Consider the following 27,774-nt stretch of genomic DNA (forward strand, 5'->3'; position numbering starts at 1 on the left):
AGAATAGCAGGTGGTTTCACCACGACAGTCCACTGCCGAGAAAACTCACAGAAGTAGTTTAGCTTCTCACTGGCCACCATTGTGTAATTCACCAGAACCAGGAATTAAACCCAAGACATGCCGCGTGGATTACATACCTAACTAGAATTTGTCCCAACCACTGGATCATCTTGTGGTGGTTCAAAGATAGGAGTTCGGAAGGGCAAATCGAAAGTACAAAAATATTAGGAAAACTAATGAAAAGTCCTCAAAAACTTTAGTTTTAATGAAAATGATAAAATAAATGTATAAGTGAATAGTACCAAGAGTGACTTTTCAAGGTAAAAATGTTATTTTCGTTAAAAGGGAACAGTACCGAGAGTGTTTCATTAAGATTCTCAAAAATATTTTCTTAACTAATTAATTACTTTGTGAATTTGAGATTTTCTTTTTGGTGATAAAATTTTAAGAAAAACTAATGAAAATGATTTGAAAACTTTAAGTTTTAACGATAAGGACAAAATAAAGGGTAAAGTGAATAGTATCAGGTTTACTTTTTAGTGTAAAAATATGATTTTTCGTTAAAATAAACAGTACCAAGAGCTTTTCATTAAAGTTCCCAAAATTTTATTGTTTTTTGAATCATATTCCACCTAAAGCTGGATTAGGATAAAATCCTAAACTGTTTACTGCAACACTCTGCGCATCAAGCACCACGTGACATGGACTGTAGCCTAGTAAGAGAGAGTCAAAGTCCAAGAGAGAGCTCTAGCGGCCATTACGCATCTCTATTCTCTAATCTGCTGCCATGGTTTTGTTTCCTCATTAATCCATTGGTTTAATTTGTTCTCAATTCTTTACTCTGGAGATTTTAGTGTTCATGGATAATCTTCCTACCTGCCATTTCTGATCATTTGTAAGTTTCTCTATGTGAAATTAAATCACATTTGCAATTTTTTTAGTTTATGTTTTCATATATTTTATCAACGGGAATAGGTTTGAATTTTTTTTAGAGACGATTGTTGTTGTATAATATATCCAAATCAATCTTGATCAGACAATGTCAATCGATTGCGTCACTTAATTTGACAGTAGAGGTAAAGTGTTTGGCGTTTAATTAACAAGATTGACATTGGATTCTTATTTCTCAACTTTGAGTCTAGCTAGACTAAGGTGACAGTGTTTTTGGTTTATAAAAACATTTGAATAAAATTGTCAGGAGAAGCGTTCACTAAGTGTTCTATGTGCATTTTCATGAAGCACTAAGATATTTTCTTCATACAATCTGCTTTTGACTACCTAAAAACTTAAAATGTTGGGTTGTAAAAATGATTTCTACTTTCTAGAGAAACACTTATTTCTTATAAAGTCACTTCTAGCACAAATATTTATGAGTAGAATCATTCCTACATAAGTATTCATAAAAAAACGTTTATGAGCAAAAATGCTTTATATGAAAGTACTCCTAGACTCGCCCTAAGTAAAGCGTTTTTCGGTCCGCATTTTCAAATGTTGTGTCAGGCATATAAAATATTTGTATTGGTATGGTACTAATGGTCTTATGATCTAATGTTTTTTTTCATTGTGTTTTTGAATATTCGGTTCAGTGGTTGCAGAGGAATAACCAACCGAGAGGGCTATAAACATGGAATCTGAAGGTACACCATATGCACCAAAGAGCATCCTCATAACAGGAGCAGCAGGATTCATAGGCAGCCACGTGACCAATCGCCTAATAAAAAACTATCCCAGCTACAAAATCGTTGCTCTTGACAAGATAGACTACTGCTCTAGCTTCAAGAACCTTAGGCCTTGTCGTTCCTCCCCGAATTTCAAGTTTGTCAAGGGAGACATTGCCTGTGCTGATCTCATAAACCATCTCCTGATTGCCGATGAGATCGACACCATAATGCACTTCGCCGCACAAACCCACGTGGACAATTCGTTCGGAAACTCGTTCGAGTTCACCAACAACAATGTCTACGGCACTCACGTCCTCCTCGAAGCATGCAAGGTCACGCAGCGAGTGAAGCGCTTCATTCATGTGAGTACTGATGAAGTTTATGGAGAGACGGATATGGAGACCAATATTGGAAACCCTGAGGCCTCTCAGCTCCTCCCTACAAACCCTTACTCAGCCACAAAAGCTGGGGCTGAAATGTTGGTCATGGCATACCACAGATCCTACGGTTTGCCAACAATAACAACTAGAAGCAACAATGTGTACGGACCCCACCAGTATCCAGAAAAGCTTATCCCAAAATTTAGCCTTCTTGCAATGAAAGGTGAGAAATTACCAATCCATGGGAATGGATCAAATGTGAGAAGCTATTTGTATTGTGATGACGTGGCTGAGGCATTTGATGTGATACTTCACAAGGGAGTGATAGGGCATGTTTACAACATTGGCACCAAAAAAGAGAGGTCAGTTTTGAACGTGGCAGAAGATATTTGCAAAATGATTGGTTTGAATTCAAAGGAAGCTATAACTTTTGTGCAAGATAGGCCTTTCAATGACCAAAGGTACTTTTTGGATGATCAAAAATTGAAAAGGCTAGGGTGGGATGTGAGGACTAGTTGGGAGGAAGGGCTGAAGCTGACGACAGAATGGTACACGAAGCACGCGGATTGGTGGGGTGATGTGTCTGCTGCACTTCACCCACACCCAAGTTTCGCAGTGATTAGCCGACCGAATGATGATTCTTGGTTCTTCGAATATGGGTTCACAAGGCTGTCGAGAACATGCAATGAGGGTAGCAATAGTTCTGAATTGAAGTTTTTGATATATGGCAGGACTGGATGGATTGGAGGGTTGTTGGGGAAGCTTTGTAAGGGTGAAGGAATTGAGTTTGAGTATGGGAAAGGACGACTTGAGGATAGGAAGTCTCTGCTGGAGGACATCACAAGAGTACAACCAACCCATGTGTTCAATGCTGCTGGAGTTACTGGGCGGCCAAACGTTGATTGGTGTGAATCTCACAAGGCGCAAACAATTCGGACTAATGTAGCTGGCACGCTTAATTTGGCTGATGTTTGCAAGGATCAAGGTCTGTTGATGATGAATTTTGCGACCGGATGCATTTTTGAGTATGACAAGGAGCATCCCCTAGGATCTGGTATTGGATTCAAGGAGGAGGACAACCCTAATTTCACCGGTTCCTTCTATTCGAAGACCAAAGCCATGGTAACACAATTTCAAACTTTGTTCGTTGATTTTAATTCAAAAAGTCATGGCATATATGCTACATTACCAAATGTTCAATTCATTTTTTAAAATCATGTGCACTTTTACTGGTTGTGGAGCCTTGTGGTGCAAGAAATTTAATACTGAAATTAGTCTTTAAATGTCAAATTATTTGCAGGTGGAGGAGCTGTTGAAGGAATATGACAAGGTGTGCACCCTCAGAGTGAGAATGCCAATATCATCAGACCTCAGCAACCCTAGAAACTTCATCACAAAGATAGCGCGCAACGACAAGGTTGTGAACATTCCCAACAGCATGACAGTCCTAGATGAGCTCCTACCGATCTCCATTGAGATGGCTCGGAGGAACTGCAGAGGAATATGGAACTTCACCAACCCAGGAGTCATAAGCCACAACGAGATCCTAGAGATGTACAGGGATTACATTGATCCAAAGTTCAAGTGGCAAAATTTTGACCTAGAAGAACAGGCCAAGGTGATTGTCACGCCAAGGAGCAACAACGAATTGGATGCTTCAAAGCTGAAGAAAGAGTTCCCCGAATTGCTTTCGATCAAAGATTCAATCATAAAATATGTCTTTGAGCCCATCAAGAAGACTTGAACAGCATTTGGTTGTGTTAGAGACGAGGTGTGTAGATTTCTTATATTTACTTTTTCGTCTTCATATTTTTCTTTCATTTACTTGATAGAATTTTTCATAAACGATTTAATTTGCATAGGCAAGAGTTCAATTTAATTTGCTGTCTATTTTTTATTTTAAAATTTTATTATTATTAAGGGGAAGGGGCTTCGAAACTACCATAAACTATTAAGTCTTTCAAGTTAACAAAGACAGGAGTTCAATTTAATTTGCTGTCTATTTTCTATTTTTAAAATTTTTATTATTATTAAGGGGAGGGGGTTTCAAAACTATTAATGTAATCAGTGTATTACATTGTGCAGAATCAATGTATTACATTGTGCAAATCAGTTTATTACATGAATTTTTCTAACACCTTTCCTACTATTTTAGAATAATTAAAAAAAAAAGACTTAATAAGAAAGAGTAGAGCCCTGGGTGAGTCATGTTGGGACCAACAACGATGTTTTGGCCAGTGTATATCTACTAACCATTGTAATCATTCATTGAGGAGAAGTTAATGAAGAAACCATTAATTAATTAAGTTTGCAGCACGTGGTTTCAAAGATGGTAATCGCCCATAAACTTAATTAAGCTAGAACTTCGAAGAATTTGGATTAAGCCAGTACTAAGAATTTGGAAAGTTGCAGACAATTAAGTGTGCTTTTAGAGCATCTCTAAATGAGATGTCAAAATCCTAGGTATAATACTAATGTGCATATTTGACATTAAAAGTTTCTCCAACCAAAATGTTATTTGCTGACTGAATTTGAAGGCTTAGTGATGATGTTAAATTTGACATCAATGTCAAATTTATTTTTAATTCATTTTAATAGTAGGTCCCTTCTTCCACTAACATTTCAACCAATAAAATTTTTATTTCAATATTTTTTTTAATAATTACAATCATTTAAAGCTCTATTTAAATAATAAAAGAACATTTGACAATTCGGTTAAAGAATTACAAAATTTAACATAAGGCTTCAGATTGTCACATCAATCATCAATTGTAATTTGACTTTTATAATTTGACATTTTTTTTAGAGATGGTCTTAATTTAAACCGATTCATCTAACCATCGTAATTGGTTGATGAAAAACTTTTAAAATTCTTTTTGAAATCCTAATTGACTATGTCAGCATTTCAAAGTCGATTAAAATCCTATCAAATCTTAATTTGACTACACGGCACTCGCACTCTTCACCTCCACTCTCTCTCTCCCGCCGTCGTCTAGACGCCAACACAACCCCAACGTCATTTCAGCTTCCGATTTCATAGTATTTGCCGAGACTGATCTTTGTCGGAAAGAAAGGAGATACTTCGCAAGAGAATTATTGAGGGAATATGACAATGTGTGCACCCTCAGAGTGAGAATTCCAATATCATCAAACCTCAGCAACCCTAGAAACTCCGTCACGAAGACAGCACGCTACGATAAGGTTGTGAACATTCCCAACAGCATGACAGTGCTCGATGAGCTCGTACCGATCTCCATTGAGATGGCTCGGAGGAACTGCGGAGGAATATGGAACTTCACCAACCCAGGAGTCATAAGCCACAATGAGACCCTAGAGATGTTCAGGGATGACATTGATCCAAAGTTCAAGTGGAAAAATTTTCACACATAGAAGAACAGGCCAAGGTGATTATAGCGCCAAGGAGCAATAATGAATTGGATGCTTCAAAAGAGTTCCCCGAATTGCTTTCGATCAAAGATTCAGTCATAAAAATATGTCTTTGAGCCCAACAAGAAGACTTGAACAGCATTTGGTTGTGTTCGAAACGAGGTAGATTTCTCATATATTTTTTTTCATCTTCATATTTTTCTTTCATTTACTCGATCGATTTTTTTTCATATGCGAGAGCCATAAACTATTGAATCTTTCAAGTTTATGAAGAAAGGAGTTCAATTTAACTCGCCGTCTATTTTCTTATAGAACAATTGTTTGTCCATTTCAATTCAAACTGTTACCATTTCCCTCCTCTCTCAAACTAGCTACTCAAGATATAATATCTATCTTAGTTATGCCCTCATGTGATTTGACTACATTTTATTATGGGCGAATACACTTATTCTCTTTGTCCAAAAAAAATCCTACCAAGCAAATTAATGAAAACTGCACGTTTAGGTATGCCCTGATGTGATTTGAGTACAGCACATATAATATTAGAAGGGAAAACCACTTATAAATTATTGGTGGAGGAGGGAGGCGTCCTAATTTCCTCTATTAATTAAGGGTGAGATAAGGAAAAAAAAAGTCTTTAGGGCTGGATTTGTAGTATGGGTTAGGGAGTGGATCATTTGCGGCTCATGGTAATTTGGTACGCAATAGCAAGAAATAGAGAGAGTTTGGATGATAACCAAAAGAAGAGGAATCAAGTTCCCAAATTGAAACGTTGCTCAGGACCACAAACACCGACAGTTGATGATTGTGGAAAACCACCATCTTTGGAGAGATGGGGGCAGGCCACCATCTTTGGAGAGGTGGACCAAAAGGGAGGGGGACACGAGAGAAAGAGAGAGACGAGGAGAAAGGTGGAGGAGAGAACAGGTGTGGCTGCCGCCTAACCATCAGTCCTCTGGAGCTTTTCTCTCTGGCTTTTTTGAATTTCATGCATTTGAGTGCTTTTAAATATGAGAAGCCATAAACTTGTTACTTTGGAGTGTAGAGCAAACAAACTCCTTTCTCGAAGTACTTATGTACTTGGTTAGAATTATTACTCTTGTTTTGTTAATTAATATACATTTTAATCACATTCACTGAGGAACATGCCAATTTGATACGAGTTTGGTTCTTTTGGGGCTAGGGTTCAAAATATGGTAGTCCGCTCCTTTCTTTTTACTTTTCATACTTCTACTTTTAGGCTGTGAGTTTAACTACTAATTTAATTTCAAAGCAGCATGTTAGACTCTTGTAAGAAAAGAAAAAAAATTAATCCATCACACGCATATATACTCCTTTCATATAAATCTTTCTTGTATCAAACATAGGATAAAAAATTTACCCGTTATAAAAATACTATCAAATTTTGTAATATTATGAATGTCACATGTAATACGTTGGTTGCTTTTACACATTATTCTCTTTGTTTTCTAGGATCAGAACAAAACCATTGTAATGACCATTACGTGCGTTTCATTCTCAAATCCTACAATAATAAATTATCGAATTTTATGAGTGTTTGACACATGACATTCCATATGTATATATTACAAATATTTCTTCCAATTATTCGAAGAGTCTAATTATTCCAAAAACAAAAGGAACAAAAGTTCATCAATCATCTTTGCGTCAATTGTCTATATAAAATTATGAAGTAATGAAAAATGACATCAACTTTCAAATCAACAAGAAGTTGGCTTTCCATTGTCCTTCAATATGTACAAGTGGCATGTATTTTACATATATTTTATCATGAACATTAGCTTTCTACAGCACTCTGTGAAGCCCGCCATTAGAGAAAAGAAAGAATCGTAGCATGAGATAATGGATTGTGACAGAAGAGATGACAACAAAATATTCCATCACCCAGACGAATTACCAACCATACAATAATAAAGTGACAAAGCTGACTTGTTTAGAGGTTCCGAATGGCTTAACTCACTTTTCAAGCACAAGTCTCCGCCCATGATATAAAAAAAGGGAAACTAATGGAAAAGACTTGAAAACTTTGAGTTTTAATGATAAGGACAAAATAAAGGGTAAAGTGAATAGTACCAGGATTGACTTTTTAGTGTAAAAATGTGGTTTTTCGTTAAAATGAATAGTACTGGGTGCTTTTCGTTAAAGTTCCCTATAAAAAATGACATCATTTTACCAAATTCAATCTTCATTGGGATAGTGTTAAGTGAGCATATCTACTTTTTATATTATATCAAGGATGTCATTATGCACTCGGAAAACGTAATATAGAAATTGAAGAGTGTTAATAACGATTTTCTGTATTAAATATCATTGTGTAGTCAATTTGGATTTCACGGGATTTTTAAAAACATTTTTGAGTGATAGATTTCAAAGAATTGTAGAATCTTTACAACTTTCAAATGGATTTTCAAGGATTCTTATGGATTTTGATTAAAGATTTGAATGAATTTCGAGAGATTTATTGTCATTTAAAGAATTATTTTTTAAATAGAAAATAAAGATTAAAAATATAAAAAAAAAAACTTGAAAAAAAAATAGGCAAAAGACTGTTTACTACCCTCATGTTTCATGGTTTTCAACATTTAGTACATCAATTTTTTTTCGTCCCAAAGTCATACCTAAAGTGTAAATTTTGGGACAGTTTCATACATCCGTTAGTCAAACTGTTAATTCTTCCGTTAAGTGATGATGTGGTGCCCATGTGAACAATGACTGGGCGCCACGTGTCATTAAAAATATTAAAATATTATTATTATTATTATTATAAAAAAAATATATATATATAAAATAAAAAAACATGTCCTTCCCCACCCCGACCCCCCTCCCTTCTCTCTCCAACCCCCAACCTCTGCACCTTCCCCCACCCCGAAACTGGACTTAACAAAATGCAAGATCCAGCCAACCCGAAACCGGATCTGAGCTCCAGCTCTCAAGACACATGGCGCAGCCGTTGCCAGACGCAACTCTGAGCGCCTCCTACCACCGTCGAACCCAATCCGAGATCCATTTTCTGATCCCGACGACCTGGATCTGCTCTAGGACCCGTTCGAAGCCCGTCCTGCAGCTTCAAGGAGCTGGGCGGCTCTGAGGACGAAATCTTCGGCACCTACTAGACATGGAGAAGCTCGGATCCAAACTCGATGATGGACCCTCCAATCGACTGTGCTTGGGAGAGAGAGGTGAAGAGGGAGGGTGCTTGGGAGAGAGAGGTGAAGAGGGAGGAATGAGGGGGATCGGGGAAGAGGGACAAGGGGTGGGGTTGGGTTGGGGTGCAGGATAATGAGGAGGAAGAGGGGGTGCAGTGAGGAAAGGAATGGTGGAGGAGGTGGTGGTTGTGGAGAAGCGAGGATAAAAATGGGGGAGAGAAAAGGGGGAGCCGAAGAGAATGTTGCAGAGGGAAGAAGGAAGGGAGGTGGAAGACGGGTTAATTTACTTGATTTGGATGTGCAGTGGGGGAATATAGGGGGTGGGGGAAGGTGCAGAGGTTGGGGGTTGCGTAGGTGCAGAGAAGAGAAGGGAGAGAGAAGGGAGGGGGGTCGGGGTGGGGAAGAAGATAGGGTTTTTTTTTTTTAATAATAATAATAATTTAATATTTTTAATGACACGTGGCGCCCAGTCATTGTCCACATGGGCGCCACGTCATCACTTAACGAGAGAATTAACAGTTTGACTAACGAATGTATGAAACTGTCCCAAAATTTACACTTAAGGTATGACTCTGAGACGAAAAAAAATTGATGTACTGAATGTTGAAAACCATGAAACATGAGGGTAATAAACAGTCTTTTACCCAAAAAAAAATTAAGAACTTTACCCAGTTCTTCCAATAATCCACGTTTTCCCGATGCCCAATTCTCCCAACCCTGTAAATAGGTTCACTCCTATGTAAGTAGGAAAACAATCTCAGTATTAGTAATGAATGGGCATAGTACCTCGTCAGGGAGGGATGCAGTGGATAATTAGCTTGATTTGCCTTTGCGTGTTATACACCTCCAAAAAGCAATCTAACAAGAATAAATATTTTCAATGAAATGGGAAGAGAGAAAGAAAGAAAACTCGGTTGCAGAGTGGACAGAAAGGGAGAGAGAAATCGAAGGGGGTTAGAAAGAAATCTTAGGGGTGAAGGTAGGATTCTTTACAGTCTTTTTAAGCTTATCATCTCTTCTCAAATCCTACAAAATCACTCATTCAATGAAATCCTTCAAAATCCATAAAAAATTTAATACATATAGATTTGTATAGACTCAATAAAAATCCTTTAAAATCCTAGTTGACTACACTAGGATTCTAAGATCCTTTATAATCCTTTAGTTGACTACCCCTGTATTTGAATGAACTCTCTTAAATTCTTTTAAAATCCTAGTTGACTACACTTGGATTCTAAAGTCTTTTAAAATCCATCTAAATCCTTATTTGACTACACCCCCCTAAATTTTCTCCTTTAAGTGAACTAGGACTCAAGAGTTTGGTACATAAGTGATTTTCTCTACTTCTTTTTATCTAAGGTATAAACAATAGAGAGACTAACTACCCAATTTCTTTATAAAATAGTTCAAACCCAAATGTAAACACTTTTCTAATATCTCAAACAAATTCAAAGTTTTGTGTTAGGAATTGCTGATTAAATACGGTTTTCTACATGGGAGAAGTGACCTTCCTTCCATGCACATCAAATTTGTGACTCTCCTTATGATGTCACGAGGTTTTCTGAGATAAAATTTCCATCTAGTGTGAGAAGTTTGTAACTCAAATAGTTAAAATCATTTATCCGTGCACTCGAGGTTCTAGGTTCAATTCTCTATTCCTAAATATCACTTGAATAAAAAATTCCACAACTAGGTCAAGAGAAATTTGATATTAATTAAGCGTGAGATAGGAACCTTTTTTTTTTCTTTATAAATTTTTGTAATTTTTTTTATTTTCATGAACAAATGATATTATATACACTAAGAGGAAGATGGTGAGCTTAGCCTCATAAATTTCTGTAAGTCTTAAAGCATGACGTTTTATATTCAATACGTTAAAAGTGGCACAATTCGCATGATCATTGTCCAATTCTTTGATGCTTCTAGGTTACGTGCCTCACAAGTCATAAAAACTCACATCAATTATCATCAAATTAAGATTTCCATTTTTCATTAGAAGAAATATTAAGTTAAACATTTAGAACCTTGATGACACTATTCTTCCAACAAATGGCTACATAACGTTTTCTTATGCAAATATGCAAAGTGTGTGTGGAGAGATGATGTACCAAAAAGCTCCATAGAAAGAGCATATAACCAATCTATAATGAACACATTCACTTTTCATCATCATCACAAGATAAGTTTCAGACATAGGAGAAGCCACGTTGGCTCGAGCAATGTGCTCTTCCTTCTCCACTAAAGTTCAAATTTTTCTCAATTTTGGTTAAATTAGATTTTGATTTGAATAAAAACAAATCAATTATGAAAATTTCACACATGATAAACTTTATAGGCCCAATATGGTCAACCACCAACATCACCGATACTGTCCCACCTTAACCACCTATTCTAGATGTTGGGTTTTATCACCAAATGTCTCGGTGATATTAAGGGTGGGAATTCTCATATGTTAGTTGCATATTATTTTGTCATATGACCGATGTGGGATCATATTCTCCAACATACCCCTCACGAGTGGCCCCACATGGGGTTACAAGGGAAACAAATTCCCACATCGGGAATTGGTCAAGTCATTATATACCCGAGCTAATACAACTTTTCGAGAGTCCGATCATCAATCAGGGACTAGAGACAAAGCAATTTTTCAAGAGCCCAATTATTCGATATCCTAAAGCTGGAGCTAGCACAATTTTTAGAAAGCCCAACTTAAGGAGGCAAATTCCATACATGGACGTGCAAAAAGAATAGTATGCTCTCATACCATGATAAACTTTATAGTCCTAACATGGTCTACCCTCAACATCATCGATATTGTCAAAACTTAAGCACCTATTATTAGGTGTTGGATATTATCATAAAAGACTTGGGTAATATTAAGAATGAAAATTATCATTTATTAATTATATATTATTTTGTTATACGACTGATAAGAGATCATATTCTCCAACCACATATGTATGCTTAACTGCACGTACAAAATTGTTGGTTTCTATTTTTTGTTGGTTAAATTCCAAGTAAATGTTTATAATTTACAGCACAAAGTATAATTTACTCTCTCACCAAAATTAATCAGTGGCAATCTCGAAATTCAGGGCAAATATTTGGCGGGTTTCACATAATCCTCACGTTAAAAACGAGCTCGCACTCACTCACTCTCACAAGTCAGAGATCCAAAGCAACTAGCCAACCAAATCCCACAATCGCCTTTGTCCTCTTCCTCCTTCCCCAAAACCGCCTGACAATTTCCCAGAAATGGAATATTCCGGCGACGAGTACGACATCATCGTAGTCGGAGCTGGCATCATGGGGAGCTCCACCGCCTACCAGACATCTAAACGCAGCCAAAAGACCCTCCTCCTCGAGCAATTCGACTTCCTCCACCACCGCGGCTCCTCCCACGGCGAGTCCCGCACGATTCGCGCCACTTACCCGGAGGACTACTACTCCCCGCTGGTCATGGAGTCTTACAAGCTCTGGCAGCAAGCGGAATCCGAGATCGGCTACAATGTCTACTTCAAAGCCCACCAACTGGATATGGCTCCGGCGAACGACAAGGTTCTCCACGCCGTCGTGGAGAGCTGTCGGAAAAATTTTGTCGCGTTTAGGGTCATGAACAGGGACCAGCTGGATCAGGAGTTTTCGGGTCGGGTTATGATTCCGGAGGATTGGGTGGGTGTGGTGACAGAGCACGGTGGGGTTATTAAACCCACCAAGGCGGTGTCCATGTTTCAAACGCTCGCTTTGCAGAACGGCGCCGTTTTGAGGGATAACATGGAGGTGAAGGGTGTGGAGAGAGATAGGGTGAGAGGAGGGGTTTGGGTGTGCACAGCAAATGGGGAGAGGTTTTGGGGGAAGAAGTGTGTGGTGACAGTTGGCGCGTGGACGACAAAGTTAGTTAAAACGGTTGGTGGGGTCGAACTGCCGATACAGCCGCTGGAAACCACCGTGTGTTACTGGCGGATTAAGGAGGGGCACGAGGGTGGTTTTGCCATTGGAGGTGACTTCCCAACGTTTGCTAGCTACGGAAACCCTTACATTTATGGGACACCTTCTTTGGAGTATCCCGGTTTGATCAAGGTCGCCGTGCATGGCGGGTACCCGTGTGACCCTGATAACAGGCCTTGGGGTCCCGGGAACCCGCTGGCTCCGTTGAAGGAGTGGATAGAGGGGAGGTTCTCCGGCGTAGTTGACTCCGGTGGGCCGGTGGCTACGCAGTTGTGCATGTACTCAATGACCCCGGATGAGGATTTTGTGATTGATTTCTTGGGTGGGGAGTTTGGGAAGGATGTGGTGGTGGGCGGGGGGTTTTCGGGTCACGGGTTCAAGATGTCGCCGGTGGTGGGGAGGATTTTGGCTGACCTTGCGCTTACTGGGGAGGCCCAAGGAGTGGAGCTAAAGCACTTCAGGATAGCAAGGTTTCAAGAGAATCCCAAAGGCAATGCCAAACACTTTCTGTAAATCTATGTAACAATCCTCTGCATGTGCATCTGTTACCCTTCATTTCTTGTCGTGATCCGTTATGGTTGCTCATGCAACAGCTGTTTGTGTTTTTTTGTGTTCAACAGAAATATTCCTGTGCTTTGTAAAAAGTAAAAAACTACTTTTTGTTTGACTAGAGCGAATATTTATATTCCTGTGTTTTATAAAAAGTTAAAAACTGATTTTCTTTTTGTTTGAGTAGTGATGGTGTTACCGGGTTTAACAGTTGGGTTGTTAAAAGAAAGGAAAATTGGTGAGATTCCGAGTTGCACCATGGTACATAGGTATGATTAAAACCGACCCAAAAAACCCTAATTTTCGAAAGAGAGCATTTGTTTGAACTTGACCCGATGAGAGGTTTGGTCTCTAAACCAAAAACTCGTGAGCATTGGTCCTTCAAACATTTCACATAATAGAACAACGGTCATTCTGGTTTTGACCTCTAAGAATCATTGTTCCACATTATAAAAAATTCATGTAAATATACTCGCAAATTTTTAGTTCCACGACAAAACTCCAATTGGGTCAAAAGTCCTGAAGCCAATACTCCGATTTTCTCTTCTCGAACTATGAAATAGTCAAAATTCTAGAAAATTAAAGATAAAAGCAGTAATACACGCCTGAAAATTTACATTACACGATGACATCGTCATCACAAAGAAAGTACTAGGTTGGAGCTTTTGGTTACACAGCTAAACTCTCTCTAGTTTATATAGGGAAGTACTAACAGCAGCTAGGATGTACAACCTTTGGTTGGGTGTTGAGTAAACAAATGAACTATGCTTGTTTCCCTATCATCAAACTTTCTTTTCTTATTAGATGCAACCAAGCTTCTGGGATTCATTGACGTAAAAACTGCCAATCTGCGTCGCTCGGTTGTGGTGGAAAATAACAAATCGATCTAACAGCATCTAGGAAGAACAAAAAAATAGTAGATTTAAGCTTCCAACTTTAATACCCAATAAAGCATAAACATCGTCGGGACACGGGACTCCCAAGCCCTTCAAAATGTGAACCTGCAATGCAACACAAGTCAATTGTCTCGCATAAGTTTTGAGCTTCATAAATATATTCAAACCAGAAATTCCCCAACCGAAAGACGTATAAAAAGAAAAAGAGCAGTGACTTTCACGCTCCCGTTTTCTCTTTCTACACTCTATTCCTTACTTATGTCTCGTGATTCTCTTTTTAGTGTATTCAATCCAAAGACTAGAAAAAGGGAGGAGTGCAAGGGGAGAAAAGAGGAGTGCCAACATCGGAACAAAAAAAGAGCAACTAACGAAGAACATCCATAAAAGCAGTAAAACCGATATGCAACACCACCTGACGAGAATCTCTAACCACTTCTGGCTTTTCAGATTGCAAAAGTAGCAAGAAGCGCATGCAGTACAGCCCAATATAATATAATGCCAAGCCGTAAAACAGGTTTCCGCATTAGAGCCCGATCACAAGACATCCTGTATGGTTGTGTACAAGATGATTTAGTTATCACAAAATCTAGGTAAGTTTCAAATTGAAATATTACCAAGAAAAGAAAATAAGGACTGGACATGCTTACCAAAGGCCATCGACCATGTCACTCACGGGTCTAGTAAATCTTGGAACAATTCTTGAAGTCGTGAGTGACTTGAAACCATGAACTACAGCCGAAGAAACAAACAAATGTTAAACCAGTAAGAAATGCCTTCAGTGACTTATCTGACTTGGTATTGAACGGGAAAGACCAGTAAAAGATGGCAGCAATTATATCAGCATAGGATTACCTTTATCATCCTCTTCATCTTCCAACCTACCACTGCTCCCAGAATCCATATCTATGGCAATCGCAACTTGGTCATTATTGCCTTTGCGCAAACTGCGGACTTGAGGTGCAACGGAGGTCCCAGCTACTGCCCAGTTGTTTTTCTATTAAAAATCCACAAAATAAAGTCATTAGTGACATTACAATACTCTGAAAGAGGCCTCTAAAATGTGAGTTTGTAAATAAATAACATATAACAATCTCACCGCAGGCTCAACCTCAACAATTTCAGAGGTGCTGCTAGTTCCCCGGCCAGAATCTCCCACACCGTCAAGCAAATTTAGCCGTGATTCCTTCTCATGTAAAGACTTCTCAAGAGTTTCTCCTTTGCGCATTAATTCTTCTACCTTACTCCTTTCTACTTGCAACAGTGTATCCTTACTCTGAGCCACAGCTCGTAGATCCCCCAAATCTTGAATTACAAAATCAATCTTTTTCTTTAATATTTCCTTGTGGTCAGAAACTTGATCATTGTTCTGATCCCCATTGTGCATCCCGACCCGAGCAATATTCATATCAAGCCATGTTAGTAACTCATGGAAATCTTCCGAATTTCTCTTGTTGCTGGTTTGTGATGCAGCAAGAACATCATTCGTGCACCTAGTGACCTCTTGCCTTAAGAAGGATATCTCATCATCCCGTTCTTGCAACTGTGATTGGAGCTTTTCCACCTCAGCAAGGAGGCTTGCAGATAGATGATGTAGCTCATCAAACTTACTGACAGTGATGGAAAGCTTTTTCATAACCTTCCCGCGGGAAGTTTCAAGGTTCTCCAAATCTAGATTCTTTTGTTCCACAACCTTTTCCAGTTCCTTAATCCTGGAAGTGTGACCTTGCATCTGCACCTCCTCATCATCAAGTGCTTGCATTAGGTCCTCAATCTCTGCAATCACAAGCAATTTTGATAATTGGTGCCAAAATAACCGTTTTAAATTTCACTTAAAGAAAAAAATAATTATTTGAAAATGTGTTAAATTCAACAGCAGTAACTGAAGCAATAGTAGATTCAATAACTGACCTTGATCTTTAGCAGCAATCACATCAGTCAGTGATCTGACCCTCTCTTGTAACTCGGTAGAAGTAGCACAGCCATCTTCTAACTCATTCACTCTCTGCTCCAATAAGTTATGTTCGCCATTCATCACTTCCAACCGTTTCTCCAAATCATGCACCAAAGATTTTGAAGATTGAAGCTCCATCGAATAACTCGTTGCAGCTGCTTCAGCATGCTTGATTTGACTTACAAGCTCCATGCAAATCCTTTCCCTTTGAACGTCCTTCTCCTGAAGCTCTTTCTGCAACTTTGAAATGGTAATCTTCAACTCCTTTTGGCCACCTTCCACAATTTCAGTTGTCAGAGAACCAAAATCACTCACAGTTGACAATAGCATGTCTGTCATACTCCTGACACGTTCCTCAGAGCGAAACTGATCTTCTCCACTAAATGAAAGTCCATCCTCAGAAAGTTCTGCTAGCTTCAATCTCATCCCTTGTTCTCCAGCAGACCAACCATTTCCAACCAATTCAGCTTTTCTTCTACCCATTTCCATAACTGATTTAGTGCATGCTTCAAAAAGCAAGGCAATATTTCTGCGCAAAAGAAGAAGCTCATTATCCTTTTCCTTTTCAACCATTTCCATATGCAACAAGTCTCTCTTCAAGGATTCAAATGACTCATTTTTGGAAGTTAATTCTCCACGAACAATTGCCATTGATTTAGATATACTGCTAGCCTTTTCATGTAATGAAATTGAGTGTTCATCTAATTTTTCTTTAAGCAAACCAATCTCCATCTCGAGTTCTTGCAGATAATGCCTTGCATGAGTAAAGATTTCAATTATAAAATTGTCATCAAATTGGCCATGCATGTTGGAGTCTGACCAAGAATTCGTCGAAATAAAGTTCTCCTGAACAGGGAAGCCAAAATTAAAAGATGAGAAAATAATGAACGAAATGATACTAAATTAAAATAATAAGAGTGAAGAGTGCTTCACATCAAATTTAAAGACTATAATTGCCATACAAAATATAACAGTAAAATTATAAACAATTATGATACAAGAATAATAGTCCTCAGTGATGATGATAATAACAGTAAAGGTAATGATAAGATTATTACTATAATTCAAATTTTGGATCCAAAGTGGCGTGACTGTATTTATTTCTTCGTTCTTAATCCCACATACTGTAACATGAGTCCCAATTACTTTTAGCGAAGCTAATGTCATGCCATCTGTCACATCGTTTTCTAACCAATAAGTTGGAATTTATAAATAAAGCAGACCTATAAAATAAATAGACCAGAGAGAAATACATATACATGAAATCAATTCTTCAATAATTGTTTCTAACTTAAGGGGCTTCATTTCTATTTCTAACCAGCTCACTGCAGTCAACAAAGTATACATTTTTCAAACAAAACCATTGCACTCGTTTGACTTTAAATGAAGTTTACTTGAATTTTCGGGCACAGGGAAGGTACGACAGAGTTGAAACAAAGGCATACAAAATAAAGGACCTATAATTGGTAGAAAACGGCCTTTGACAAGCCATATAGAATGATAAGATTATTGAAATACGAGCATATCATACTGGAACAAATAATCAAGCGTGCACATAAAAAAAAGCACCTTGTCTGATTTACTCGTGATGAATCCATCGCTTGTAGTGAAAAGGGGCACATCAACCACATCAGCAGCACTGCTTGATTTGAGGCAGGAACCAATACCAGACTCCAGGTTTTGCAAAAATACCAAGTCCTGGTGAAAAACACCAGCCAATAAACTAGTGACATCATGAAACCCCTTCCTGAGTTGATCTACACCAGACTTTAGTCCTGAAAATTCAGAAAATTGGTGTTTTCTTTCCTCAGAGTGAGCAGTAGAAACCATTTCAAGATGTGAAAGAGCTTCGAGTTTGGCAGCCTCTGCAAGATCCCTTTCCTTGGAGAGTATAGCAAGTTCACTCGCAGATTTTGCTAGCTCTTCCTGGAGACCATCATTTCTCTCTTGAACCTCATTCAGTTCTGCAAGGAGTAGCTCTGCTGCTCTTTTGGATTTCCTAGCTTCTTGTTCTGAAGAAGCCATATTCGCATGCAAATCACAGCACATTTTCCCAATTTGTTCTAACTTCAAAACTGGATCACCAGAATTAGCATCATCTGCAACATCAATGTTTCCTAGAATATTTATGATTAAGCTCAAAGTATTTCCTTTCTCCTGCAAATTGTTCTCAGTTTCTTTCAAACAATTCCGCAAGAATAAACTCTCAGACTGTAGGGCTTCTACCCTCCCTGGATAAGCGGACAAATCCCTGAACTTTTGTTCATATTCTGCAAGTTTACCTTCGCCTATCTTGATCTCAGATCTCAAGCGTTCCACCTCAGAATTGATCTCGTCAATATTTTGTTTCAGACTGTCACGCTGTTGCACCAATTGCTTTCCTTTTCTAACTGCAACATTTAACTTCTCTCTAACAGAAGCTGACTTCTGCTCCTCCTGATTAAGAAGCCCTTGCAACTCATTCACTTTTTTATCTAGCACTTCTAACTCACAAGCCAAAGACCGTTGCTTCTCCACATATCCATCTCTCTCCTCCTTCACATCAAAAATTTCACGTTGAACCTCCTCCAACTCTTTCTTCAAAGCAACTATATCTGATTCAGCAATATCAGGTGTGCTTGTGCTTCTCGCTTCAACAACCATTGCTTCAGAAATTTCAGTACCATCGGCTGTAACCCCAAACACTGGTTTCTCGGAGGAAAGAGTTGCATAATTCTCTAAAAGCTTAGTCAGTAACCCTTCCAAGCACTCAATGCTTCTTTCACCAGAATACTCAGACTTTGTTCCAGGATCCTGCAATGCATCAGTGACCAGACCCTGCAACCTTCTTATACCATCTTCTATGCTGAGAATTTGCTTCTCATTCCCTCGCAGCTTGGCTACATTCTCCTGCAAATCAGAAACTTCCTCCTGCAGTTTTTCATTCTCAAGCTCAAACTCAGCTGCCTTTGCTGAAAGTTTATCATGATGATTGCTCAGAAGCTCCAATCTTTGAGAAAGATTATTTCTCTCATCAATAAATGTCTGGAGGTCTTCCTCAAGGTCAGACGTCCTCCTTCTTGAGTCTTCCAAATCAGCAGTTAACGATGCACAATGGCTCTCAAGGTTAACAATCTTCTGCTGGAGAGACACATTCTCACCCTGCACCTCCGAAAGTTCTTTTCTTAACCACTCAATCCTATCCTCAGGCTCCATGGACCGCAGATGCGATGGCATATCAATCCTGTCTAAAAGTTCCTCCCATCTCTGGACTAAGTTGTTCCTTTCCATTAAAGATTGCTCTAACATTTCATTCTGTTCGGCCAACCCGTAGAACTTACTTTGAAGTTCATCATATTTTCTTTTGAAATCATCACTGGAATCTGAACTTGGCTGTACATCATCTTTCCAGGAATCCATAACAACAAAACCAGCATCAGAATATGAACCTCCTCCAGCAGAACTCTTCTGATCTGAATCTGTCAGAGGAAAACTGTTTCTAGTAGCTGACCTAGCCAGCCAATCGATTTTTTCAATAATATCTCTCGAATGAAAATGCTCTGGCAGATCAAGGTCTTCTAAAATCTCTTCTATTCTCTGAAGGACAGAGTCTTTGAGAAGGAATGATTCTCTTAACGCAGTAGCAGAATTGCGAATGTATGAAAGCTCAGATTCCAGAGCTTCCACACGCTCACCAGCTTCTGAATATGCCTTGAGCTTTGTTTCAACCTCAAGAAGCCTGGAATCTTTGAATTGCAGCTCCAGTACGAATCTTTCCAGTTCACTAGATTTCTCTGTAAGAGACTGCTTGAGACCATCTCGCTGGACAATCAAGCCTTTCCCCTTGGAGACAGCAATGCTAAGCTTCTCTCTCAGGGAAGACACCCGTTGCTCTGATTGTTCAAGTTCATTTAGTTTCTCTTGTAACTCAGAACGGGCAACAAGAAGGGCTTCCTCAACCTGACGTAAACTTTCCCTGAGAACAATGGTTTCACTTTCAAGCTGGAAACACGAGGCATTTAACTGCTGCATTTCTTCCTGCATTGAAGTAGATTCCATCACCTTAGATTGAAAACCTTCTTTACATAAGCCTACCTGCGTATCAGCCTCCTTGAACTTCTGAACAAGACACAATACCAATGATTCCAAGTGTGAAGCAAGCATTTTATCTTCTTGAAACTCAGCATGTTCCACTTCTAGAACACCTTCAATATCTTCTATTAACTTCCGAATAGCACTTGAATCCAGGCATCTTTGTCTCAGTTCCTCAAATTCTTCTGTTCTAACCATCAACTCTGAATTTAGCTTCTTGTTAACAGATTGGAGTTGCAATCCCTCACTCAGAAAATTCTCCAGCTGTTCTATGATGGTTTCATAAATACTGTAATCCAGAGGATCAGGAAGCTTTTCATTTTCCAGGTTCATCTCACTTTCATCTATAGACCCATGCAAAACTCTAAGAAGTTTTCTAAGGTTGCCATACAACTTGTGCAGCATTTCACTGGCCAATTCATTCTTTACATGGAGATCGTCACATTTCTCATTCACTTCTTTGTGTAAAATACATATAGCATCACGGTCTGTTTGAGAACTTTTAAGTTTCTCCGTCAGATCTTTAATAACAGTGATGGCATCATAAACAGAAGCAACGAAATGACTTGAATCCAAACAATAATGAGACACTGGTGTAGTTGTGGTGAAACTCCCAATAGACTCACCAAGCTTTCCAATCGCTTCAACAACCGGAGCGAGAGTGGAATCCCAATGCTGCTCAAGTATCAAGAGCCTATCTGCCGCTTCCTTGTGAAAATTTTCTAATTGATCAGAGATCTGAGATACTGTGTCATTTGAACTCAGATGTAAATCATGCAATCGACTATGCAATTGATTAATTCTTGATTCATACTTATGTAGCTTTCTTCCAACTTCCATGTTTTCTGCTTCGAGATTAGTAACTTGTAGTCTTAAGGACTCACAGAGAACTACAAGCTCACTGTTCCTTGTTTCAATGATGGCCCTATGTTGTTCTAAAGCTTCATATAGGACACCAAGCTCAATGTTGGTTGCTTCCAGTTTCTTGCTATGTTCCTCCAAGTCTTCATACTGATCTTTCAGCTCAACGAATGTAGCATTAGCAGTTTTCCTCCCATCTCGTTCCTCCTTGAGCAGTTCACTGGCATTTGCAGCATCCAGGAGCAACTGCTCAAATAATGCTCTCAAGTTTCCAGTTTGCTCTCTTACTGATGCAATTGAATCTGCCGGTGATTGATTGTCAGTTAGACCTCGTTCCTCCCCATCATGTTCATCAAGGTGCACCTTTGACTCGAAGGCTTGAATCAGTTTTAAGACTGGAGGAGTGGAGACTTTATCACCTGACCTGTTCAACAATTCTGAACGAGAGCAGATGCCTTCAATCTCCTGTACAAGTTTATTCAACATTTTCTCTGCCTCTTCCACACGTCCCTTTAGTGCTACAAACCCAAAGGAATCATCAAAAACTTCCCTCCCAAGATTCAGAACTGATGAACCTCCTCCACTGCCATCAGATGAAGGTTTTTCCACCATAATAAAGGAGCCTTCACTATCTTGATGATTTTTTTCATTTTCAGTTTCAATTTCATGACTCCTACTCCGCACTTCTGAAAGTTCAACTTGATCCCCACCTTCACCAGCTTGGGATGCAATTTTGATTCCACTGTTATCAACCTCTATTATCTTAGCTTTAAGTATGTCCAGACTGCTAGTAAGAAAGTTATTTTCTTCAGAGAGTTTTTCAAGGCATGTTGTCGTTTCTTTTAAATCAACCTCCAACCTCTTATGTTCTTCATGTTCAGCAGATAACCGCTCTTGAAGAACAAGAATTTCGGAAGAAAGTTTCTCAATCTCATGGGCAGAATAATCCTTCTCCTCCTCGAGCTTCTTTCTCTCCCCTGTAACCAAAGCAAGGCTTCCATTCAATTTTTCATTTTCTACCTGCAAATCCAGTATTAAATTCTTACTGGCAGCCAATTCTATTGCAAGTTTCTCATTCTCAGAGAAAATATGCTTTGTCTCTTCCTCAAGTTTCTTTCTCTCCTCTGTAACCAAAGAAAGGCTTCTATTCAAGTTGCCATTATCTACCTGCAAAGCCAATACTGTGTTCTTACTGTCAGCCACTTCTATAGAAAGTTTGTCATTCTCAGAGGAAAGATGCTCCTTCTCCTCCGCAAGCTTCTTTCTCTCTTCTGTTACTGAACCCAGACTCTCACTTAAGCTGGAAATTTGATCCTGTAGAGCTTCTACAGAACTTTTGCCATCAACTAACTCTGCTGAAAGCTTCTCCTTCTCGTGAAGATAAAGATCATTTTGCTCAACAAGTTTCTTTCTATCTTCATCCCACAAAGCAATACTCCCATTTAATTTCTCATTCTCCACCTGTAAAGCTGCCACCAAAGACTTGCAGTCAGCTAACTCAGCTGACAGGCTCAACAAATCCTGCCGTGACCTTTCCAGGCTACTATGCGACTCAATTGCTCTAGCAGAAAATTCTTCAACCTCTGCCTGCGCCGTTTGAAGTTTGTCTTGGAACTCCTCCTTCCCACTAACAACAGCCTGGAGTTCACATCTGCACTCTGAAAGCTCTTCAGCAAGGCATTGGTTCTTCTCACGAACTTCTTGTAGTGAAGCACGAAGAAGAGATGTTTCATCGCGTAACTGATCGTGTTGGCAATCAAACTCCACTTGCATCTCAGACTGTTGCACAAGCTGCAAGTCACTGATATCTTTTGTCAAATGTGTGAGAACCAATTTTTCTTTAAGTCGCTCAAACATTTCCAGAAATACATGTTCTGGCACAATCAAATTAGTAGTCCCCTGAAATGCATTAGAAACTGATTCAATTGACTTCATAAGAACCCGGAACTCTTCTTCGCTGAGCCTCCTAACTACTTCTGTGAGCTGTGAGAGACTGATTGAGCTGACATCTGCAACAGGAGACGCAGTCCATTCTTTATCTGGAATCACCATATTGGCTTCTGGAGGCCTTTGAAGTCCTTTTTTCTGATGATGATCCTCCGAAAGGGCCCCATGTTCTTCCCCGCCTGAAACATCTTCTGTTACCTGGCGGTTTTCCATAGCAGCACTAACAACCAAAGATCTATCTGCCTCAGGTAGAGCTAAATCAGACACTGAGAGTCCATCAGACATGGTTGCACCAGTTGACAGAGATGCTTCATCTGCCTTGCCAGTCTGGTCATCTATGGAGGACTCAAGATCTGGGAAAGTTTCAGCAGTTCTATCAATCTCAGACAGAGCTACACTTTTATCTCCTGCAAGTTCCACTTCTCTATCAGATGCTTCATACAGTGTATCAGTTTGCTCGTCTAAGGAAGGTGCTTGCACAGAGAAACTTTCAAAAGTTCTATCAAGCTCAGATGAAAAAATCCTGTCATCTCCTTTAAGCTCCATATCTGCTTCTTGACTACGATTACAATTTTTTGCATCCAGACCATCAGCTTCCTGCATTGCCCCTACCCAGCAACAAATTAGATTCTAATTATATGTCAAACCCATCATTTTTCCTAACCTGCCCAATTAATTTCCCAAAGAATCCCAAAATAATCTATAATAGAAACTTAGAAAGTTAAATAACAAGAGGAGAAGAGCACAACCTACATCTGTTACCTGATCTTCCCTCTCCTGCACCAAGGATGTATTAATATTCTGTGAGGGAGGCAAAGTTTCCTCATCTCTACTCTTTGTTTGATCAGTATCATCAACTGAAGTAGGTTGTGCTGACACATCAACCGATATAGACATATTGGCATCTTTGGCTAGCCCTCTGGAATCCATGACATGTGAAGAGTCCAATGAACTAATTCTTGCCACCTCAGCATCAGTGCCCCCAGTACTCTCCCCCACGTTCGTGGCTGAAAAGTTAACATCACACTTACTGAATCCGACCTCCTGTGATGCTGACTCAGCATTTTGGTAAATCAAAGTTTCAACTGCATTTCTCTCATGTGTAATGGGAACCGCCGAGGGAGCAGCAGCATTAATGTCAGAAGCTGTAGGAATTTCCCCGGAATGTGACCCTGATGAGTTAATGTTTTCCAGATTAGCATCTACATGAGACTCAGTTTCTCCTTCAGGGGTCTGAGGCACCGCTGTAGGTTTAGTTGCACTTGAGACTACATCAACATCAGCTTCATGCTTCTCTGATTTATCAGACGTCTTTGTGGATTTTCCACTTCCACTGCCTTTACCATCTTTTTTCTGGCGAAATTGTTGAAGCTGCCGGCAAATATACAAGACTATATATTATAATCCAAAAACTCATTTGCACTCTCTGATTTATTACGAAGACAGTGAAGAAACAAAACAGAAAATAGAGCAGGAAACCTATAGGAACCTACTGTACACAAAAGTTTTTCTAGTGAAAGGATACAGCTCAGACAAGTTGCATTTTATCAGGAATCAAAAATTAGGGCATGAAATACATTGAATGAGTCAAAAACCCTAATGCTCTATTTGCTGATAAAATCAAGAGCTCTGTGTACCTTTTTTCGTCCAGCTGCGAGCAGATCGGTACGGCTCTTGTTCTTGTCCATCCGATTCCGATCCACTCCGTTCTTGCTCCCCACTGTGAGTCCTCGCCAATCACCGTGGCAAAGTCTCACTCACCATTTAATCCTCCCTATCAACACCACCACACCATTACATTGAATAAATACTCGTTTTGTTCGCTGAAAAATAACCGAAAAAAATCAAACTAAAAACTCAAGTTTTATGCTGAATTCAGGCAAAAGAGGACCGCGCAAACACTAGTTCCAATTACACTATGTTCAATTTCTATTACAACGACATTCTCGTTCAATTTTCCTTTCTCAGCAACCAAACAGGATCCATAGCACATCAAAATCGGATTCGAAAAGATCCAGAACCTAATTCACTCACTACAAAACCAAAAACAAGAAAAAAGAAACGACGCAAACAGTACGATTCATGCACCATACAAACGAGATCAATTGAAAAATTAAGAGGAAGAAATCGCACCTGGATTTCGCGGCAGCTGGATCTGCAAGGCCGTCGCGGTTGATACGATTGTTTCGGTGGTTGCGAATGGAGGTTTGCTCTTCAATGGCGTCGTCTCGGGTTTTCTTTGTATCGGCGTCACTGTGTGTGTATGGGTTGGTCCCTTGCCCCTTGGATCTAAAGTTCTAACGCAACCTTCGTTTTGCACTGTGTGTTGCCTTATTTGATTTGCCTGCGCACGTTGAAATGTCGATTAGGAAGAGAAGCAAAACGTCGCTGTTTTGGTGGTTGGTTGGCTAGAAAGCCCAATACGCGCCTTTTGCGGGCCCTTGTACAATTTAGTGGACCTCCATCTTGCTAAATGTTTTCGGCCCATTGAGCTCATTCAGAAAAATTATTTTTTCTGAGATACAACGATATTGGGGGGATTTTCCGATAAAATTGGAACGATATTGGGAGGATTTGAGCTAATTACATAATAAGTTAATCATAATTTGGTATCTAAATCGTCATTCATAAGAGTTAAACTTAAAATCTATCACCTACAAGTATAGAGAAATATCACTAGATTGTATTGCTAATGACAAACACACATTGAGATAAGCTAACTTTTACATAATTTTAATGGATGGTGGCGATATTTGTCAAAATCACATATCAACACCGATCATGAGTGAATGGGGTTGATTGGGGAGTGTGGTTGAACCCATGATGAACTGTCTACATATCCCCAGGAAGGAGAACCAAATCATGGGAGTAGTTTTAGAGAATGAGTGGTGGTATGGTATGTGTTACATCGTGAATCATCCTTGGCGAATAACCTATGATGGGGCATTTAAAAGAGATGATTGTCCATGGATATGTCTACGCGTAAATGAACGCATGTAGATTACGTGAACCTATGTTAGGCGTGTATGGGATCATTAGAGATATCTCATGATCGTTATCAGATGATCGTAAAGAATACCCAAGTTAGGGTTTATAACTTTATATAGAGATCTTGAGGGTTCTGATAGGGAGAGTAATTCCTATTAAAGCGGGAAAGTATATAGGCAAATGAGCTCTTGAATATGCTTAAGCCTAATGGGCCCATATCGGATCACCTAACCCTTACGCAATCCCGCCTAAGATGCTAGACACAACTGTGATCATGTGATGAGGGCATTCCGATCATTTCGACCACCCTACGTGCCATGCAGCATGGGCTTAGAAATTAATGGTCCCACCATTTATATCCTAAATAATCAACCTTTTGTCAATAAATGAGATAGAAATAGAAGAAAATTAGGTGTAACTAAGGTATTCTCAAGCTCTTATTGTCTTCACTCTAACATACACAATGCAATATTTACATATATTTAATACAATCACCATCTGATATTTGACAGCCATCTATATAATTAATGTGACATATGTGTTTAACACAATCACCATCTGACCATCTACATGATGATTGTACCACACACAAAAAAAAATATTGCAGTCAAATCCCAATAATTATGTCCTATGAATTTGGTTGATTACAAAATCCATTTTAGTCAAGGGAGGCAGATTCTCTGCCCTCCCACTTCATGTGTCCTCCCGTGCCCTCATGTTTGTGTGGTCACTGTTAAGCCACATTAATATTTTATATTACTATTATTTTTTGTCTTATTATCTCTATAAAAAAATATAAAATGTTGACGTGACTTAACCGTGATCACACCGAACAGGAAGGTACGGGAGATCACAGAAAATGGGAAGGCTGAGAATCTGCCTCCTTAGTCAAGATACTAGAGTCCAATGGTAAGGGTAGATAGAATTATAGATAAGAGTAGAGTCATTAGTCAAACGGTTCATTACAACCAAGAAAATATCCATTCCGGTCCTCTTAACGAGCAAAAAAAAATCTGTTTGAGACTAAAATAAAGGATTATGGAGTGCTTATTCCACTAATGGCCAGCTTTCACAAGGTGGTGAGATTTATCACAAAAATTATATAATATGATGCCGATCTAGAGAATTCAACGCCTACCAAGATGCTAAGAATCATATATTATTGTATAATTCGCACGATAATCAAAGGTTATTTAAATTAATATATATCGACATGTTAAATGTCTTGAATCAATAAAAAAATGCAATATTTAATTCAATGTCCAATGCTGTGTGAACTATAATTCATATAAAAAATATGAACTCAAAGTATCAACTAGGATGTATTGACTCGTAATTATATTATTTATACAAAAGTCATTGCTAGTTGGATGATATCTTCAAGTACTCCAAACATAAATGTTAAGAAGATTATTTTAAAAGTCGAACGCTTTATAAATATTCTATTATCTAATCTTTTGGCATACTATTTTATAATATTAACACAAATGTTAACATTAAATATGAGGTACATGAAGAGTTTTATTTTGAGAGTTTCCTAACATTTGTCTACTCGGAAACCCTTGTTACAATCTATGGAAAAACCTTGTTATAATATATTATTATCCAAGACAACCCATTTTATTTGACTTTTCTTTTCCTTCCCTTAAAATTATGGTATGGCGAATAAAATAATGGCACTATTAAGCACTATCTCCTTGAGTGTGAGGAGCATCAAATATTGAAGAGATAAGAATGTGGGGTTTTTTTTATACTAGCAAAGAATCAAATCCTTTGCATATCAAACGTGTCCGCAATGATTTTTTTTTTTTTGAGGTCGTCTTAATTGAATAATTTATATGCAAAAGTCAAATACAAGATGATCAATTCTCATTGAGGTTCAAGAAATTTTTTGGAGTTAATATGACATTAACTTTACCTCAAATGTTACTACTTATTCAAAGATTGTTTGTAAGTGATTTAAAATGA

At 38.8% G+C, this 27,774-nt stretch overlaps 3 protein-coding genes across 9 annotated transcripts; 2 read left to right on the forward strand and 1 right to left on the reverse strand.

Annotated features, from left to right (window-relative positions):
- Positions 1-1,434: 1,434 nt before the first annotated feature.
- LOC126604295 (trifunctional UDP-glucose 4,6-dehydratase/UDP-4-keto-6-deoxy-D-glucose 3,5-epimerase/UDP-4-keto-L-rhamnose-reductase RHM1-like) lies at positions 1,435-3,920 on the forward strand. The gene is made up of 2 exons (XM_050271489.1): positions 1,435-3,163; positions 3,342-3,920. Exons 1-2 carry the CDS (start codon positions 1,625-1,627, stop codon positions 3,783-3,785), a joined length of 1,983 nt encoding a protein of 660 aa, XP_050127446.1. The 5' UTR covers positions 1,435-1,624; the 3' UTR covers positions 3,786-3,920.
- A 7,846-nt stretch (positions 3,921-11,766) lies between these two features.
- LOC126604298 (probable sarcosine oxidase) lies at positions 11,767-13,210 on the forward strand. Its single transcript, XM_050271497.1, has one exon. It carries the CDS (start codon positions 11,851-11,853, stop codon positions 13,054-13,056), a length of 1,206 nt encoding a protein of 401 aa, XP_050127454.1. The 5' UTR covers positions 11,767-11,850; the 3' UTR covers positions 13,057-13,210.
- Positions 13,211-13,597: 387 nt separating this feature from the next.
- Positions 13,598-25,149, reverse strand: LOC126604296 (trans-Golgi network-localized SYP41-interacting protein 1-like). 7 transcript variants are annotated; one of them, XM_050271493.1, is made up of 10 exons: positions 24,952-25,149; positions 24,456-24,592; positions 23,581-24,189; positions 17,509-23,415; positions 15,897-16,785; positions 15,085-15,761; positions 14,841-14,982; positions 14,636-14,717; positions 14,401-14,534; positions 13,598-14,093 (listed from the first exon to the last, which is right to left on the reverse strand). In XM_050271493.1, exons 2-9 carry the CDS (start codon positions 24,504-24,506, stop codon positions 14,432-14,434), a joined length of 8,460 nt encoding a protein of 2,819 aa, XP_050127450.1. In that variant the 5' UTR covers positions 24,507-24,592; positions 24,952-25,149; the 3' UTR covers positions 13,598-14,093; positions 14,401-14,431. The 7 variants fall into 7 exon arrangements, with proteins under 7 accessions (XP_050127450.1, XP_050127449.1, XP_050127447.1 ...); XM_050271492.1 differs by having other exon boundaries at positions 23,572-24,189; XM_050271490.1 differs by having other exon boundaries at positions 17,509-23,426; positions 23,568-24,189.
- Positions 25,150-27,774: the final 2,625 nt, after the last annotated feature.

The sequence above is a fragment of the Malus sylvestris genome, chromosome 15, assembly GCF_916048215.2.
Source record: "Malus sylvestris chromosome 15, drMalSylv7.2, whole genome shotgun sequence".
NCBI lineage: Eukaryota > Viridiplantae > Streptophyta > Magnoliopsida > Rosales > Rosaceae > Malus > Malus sylvestris.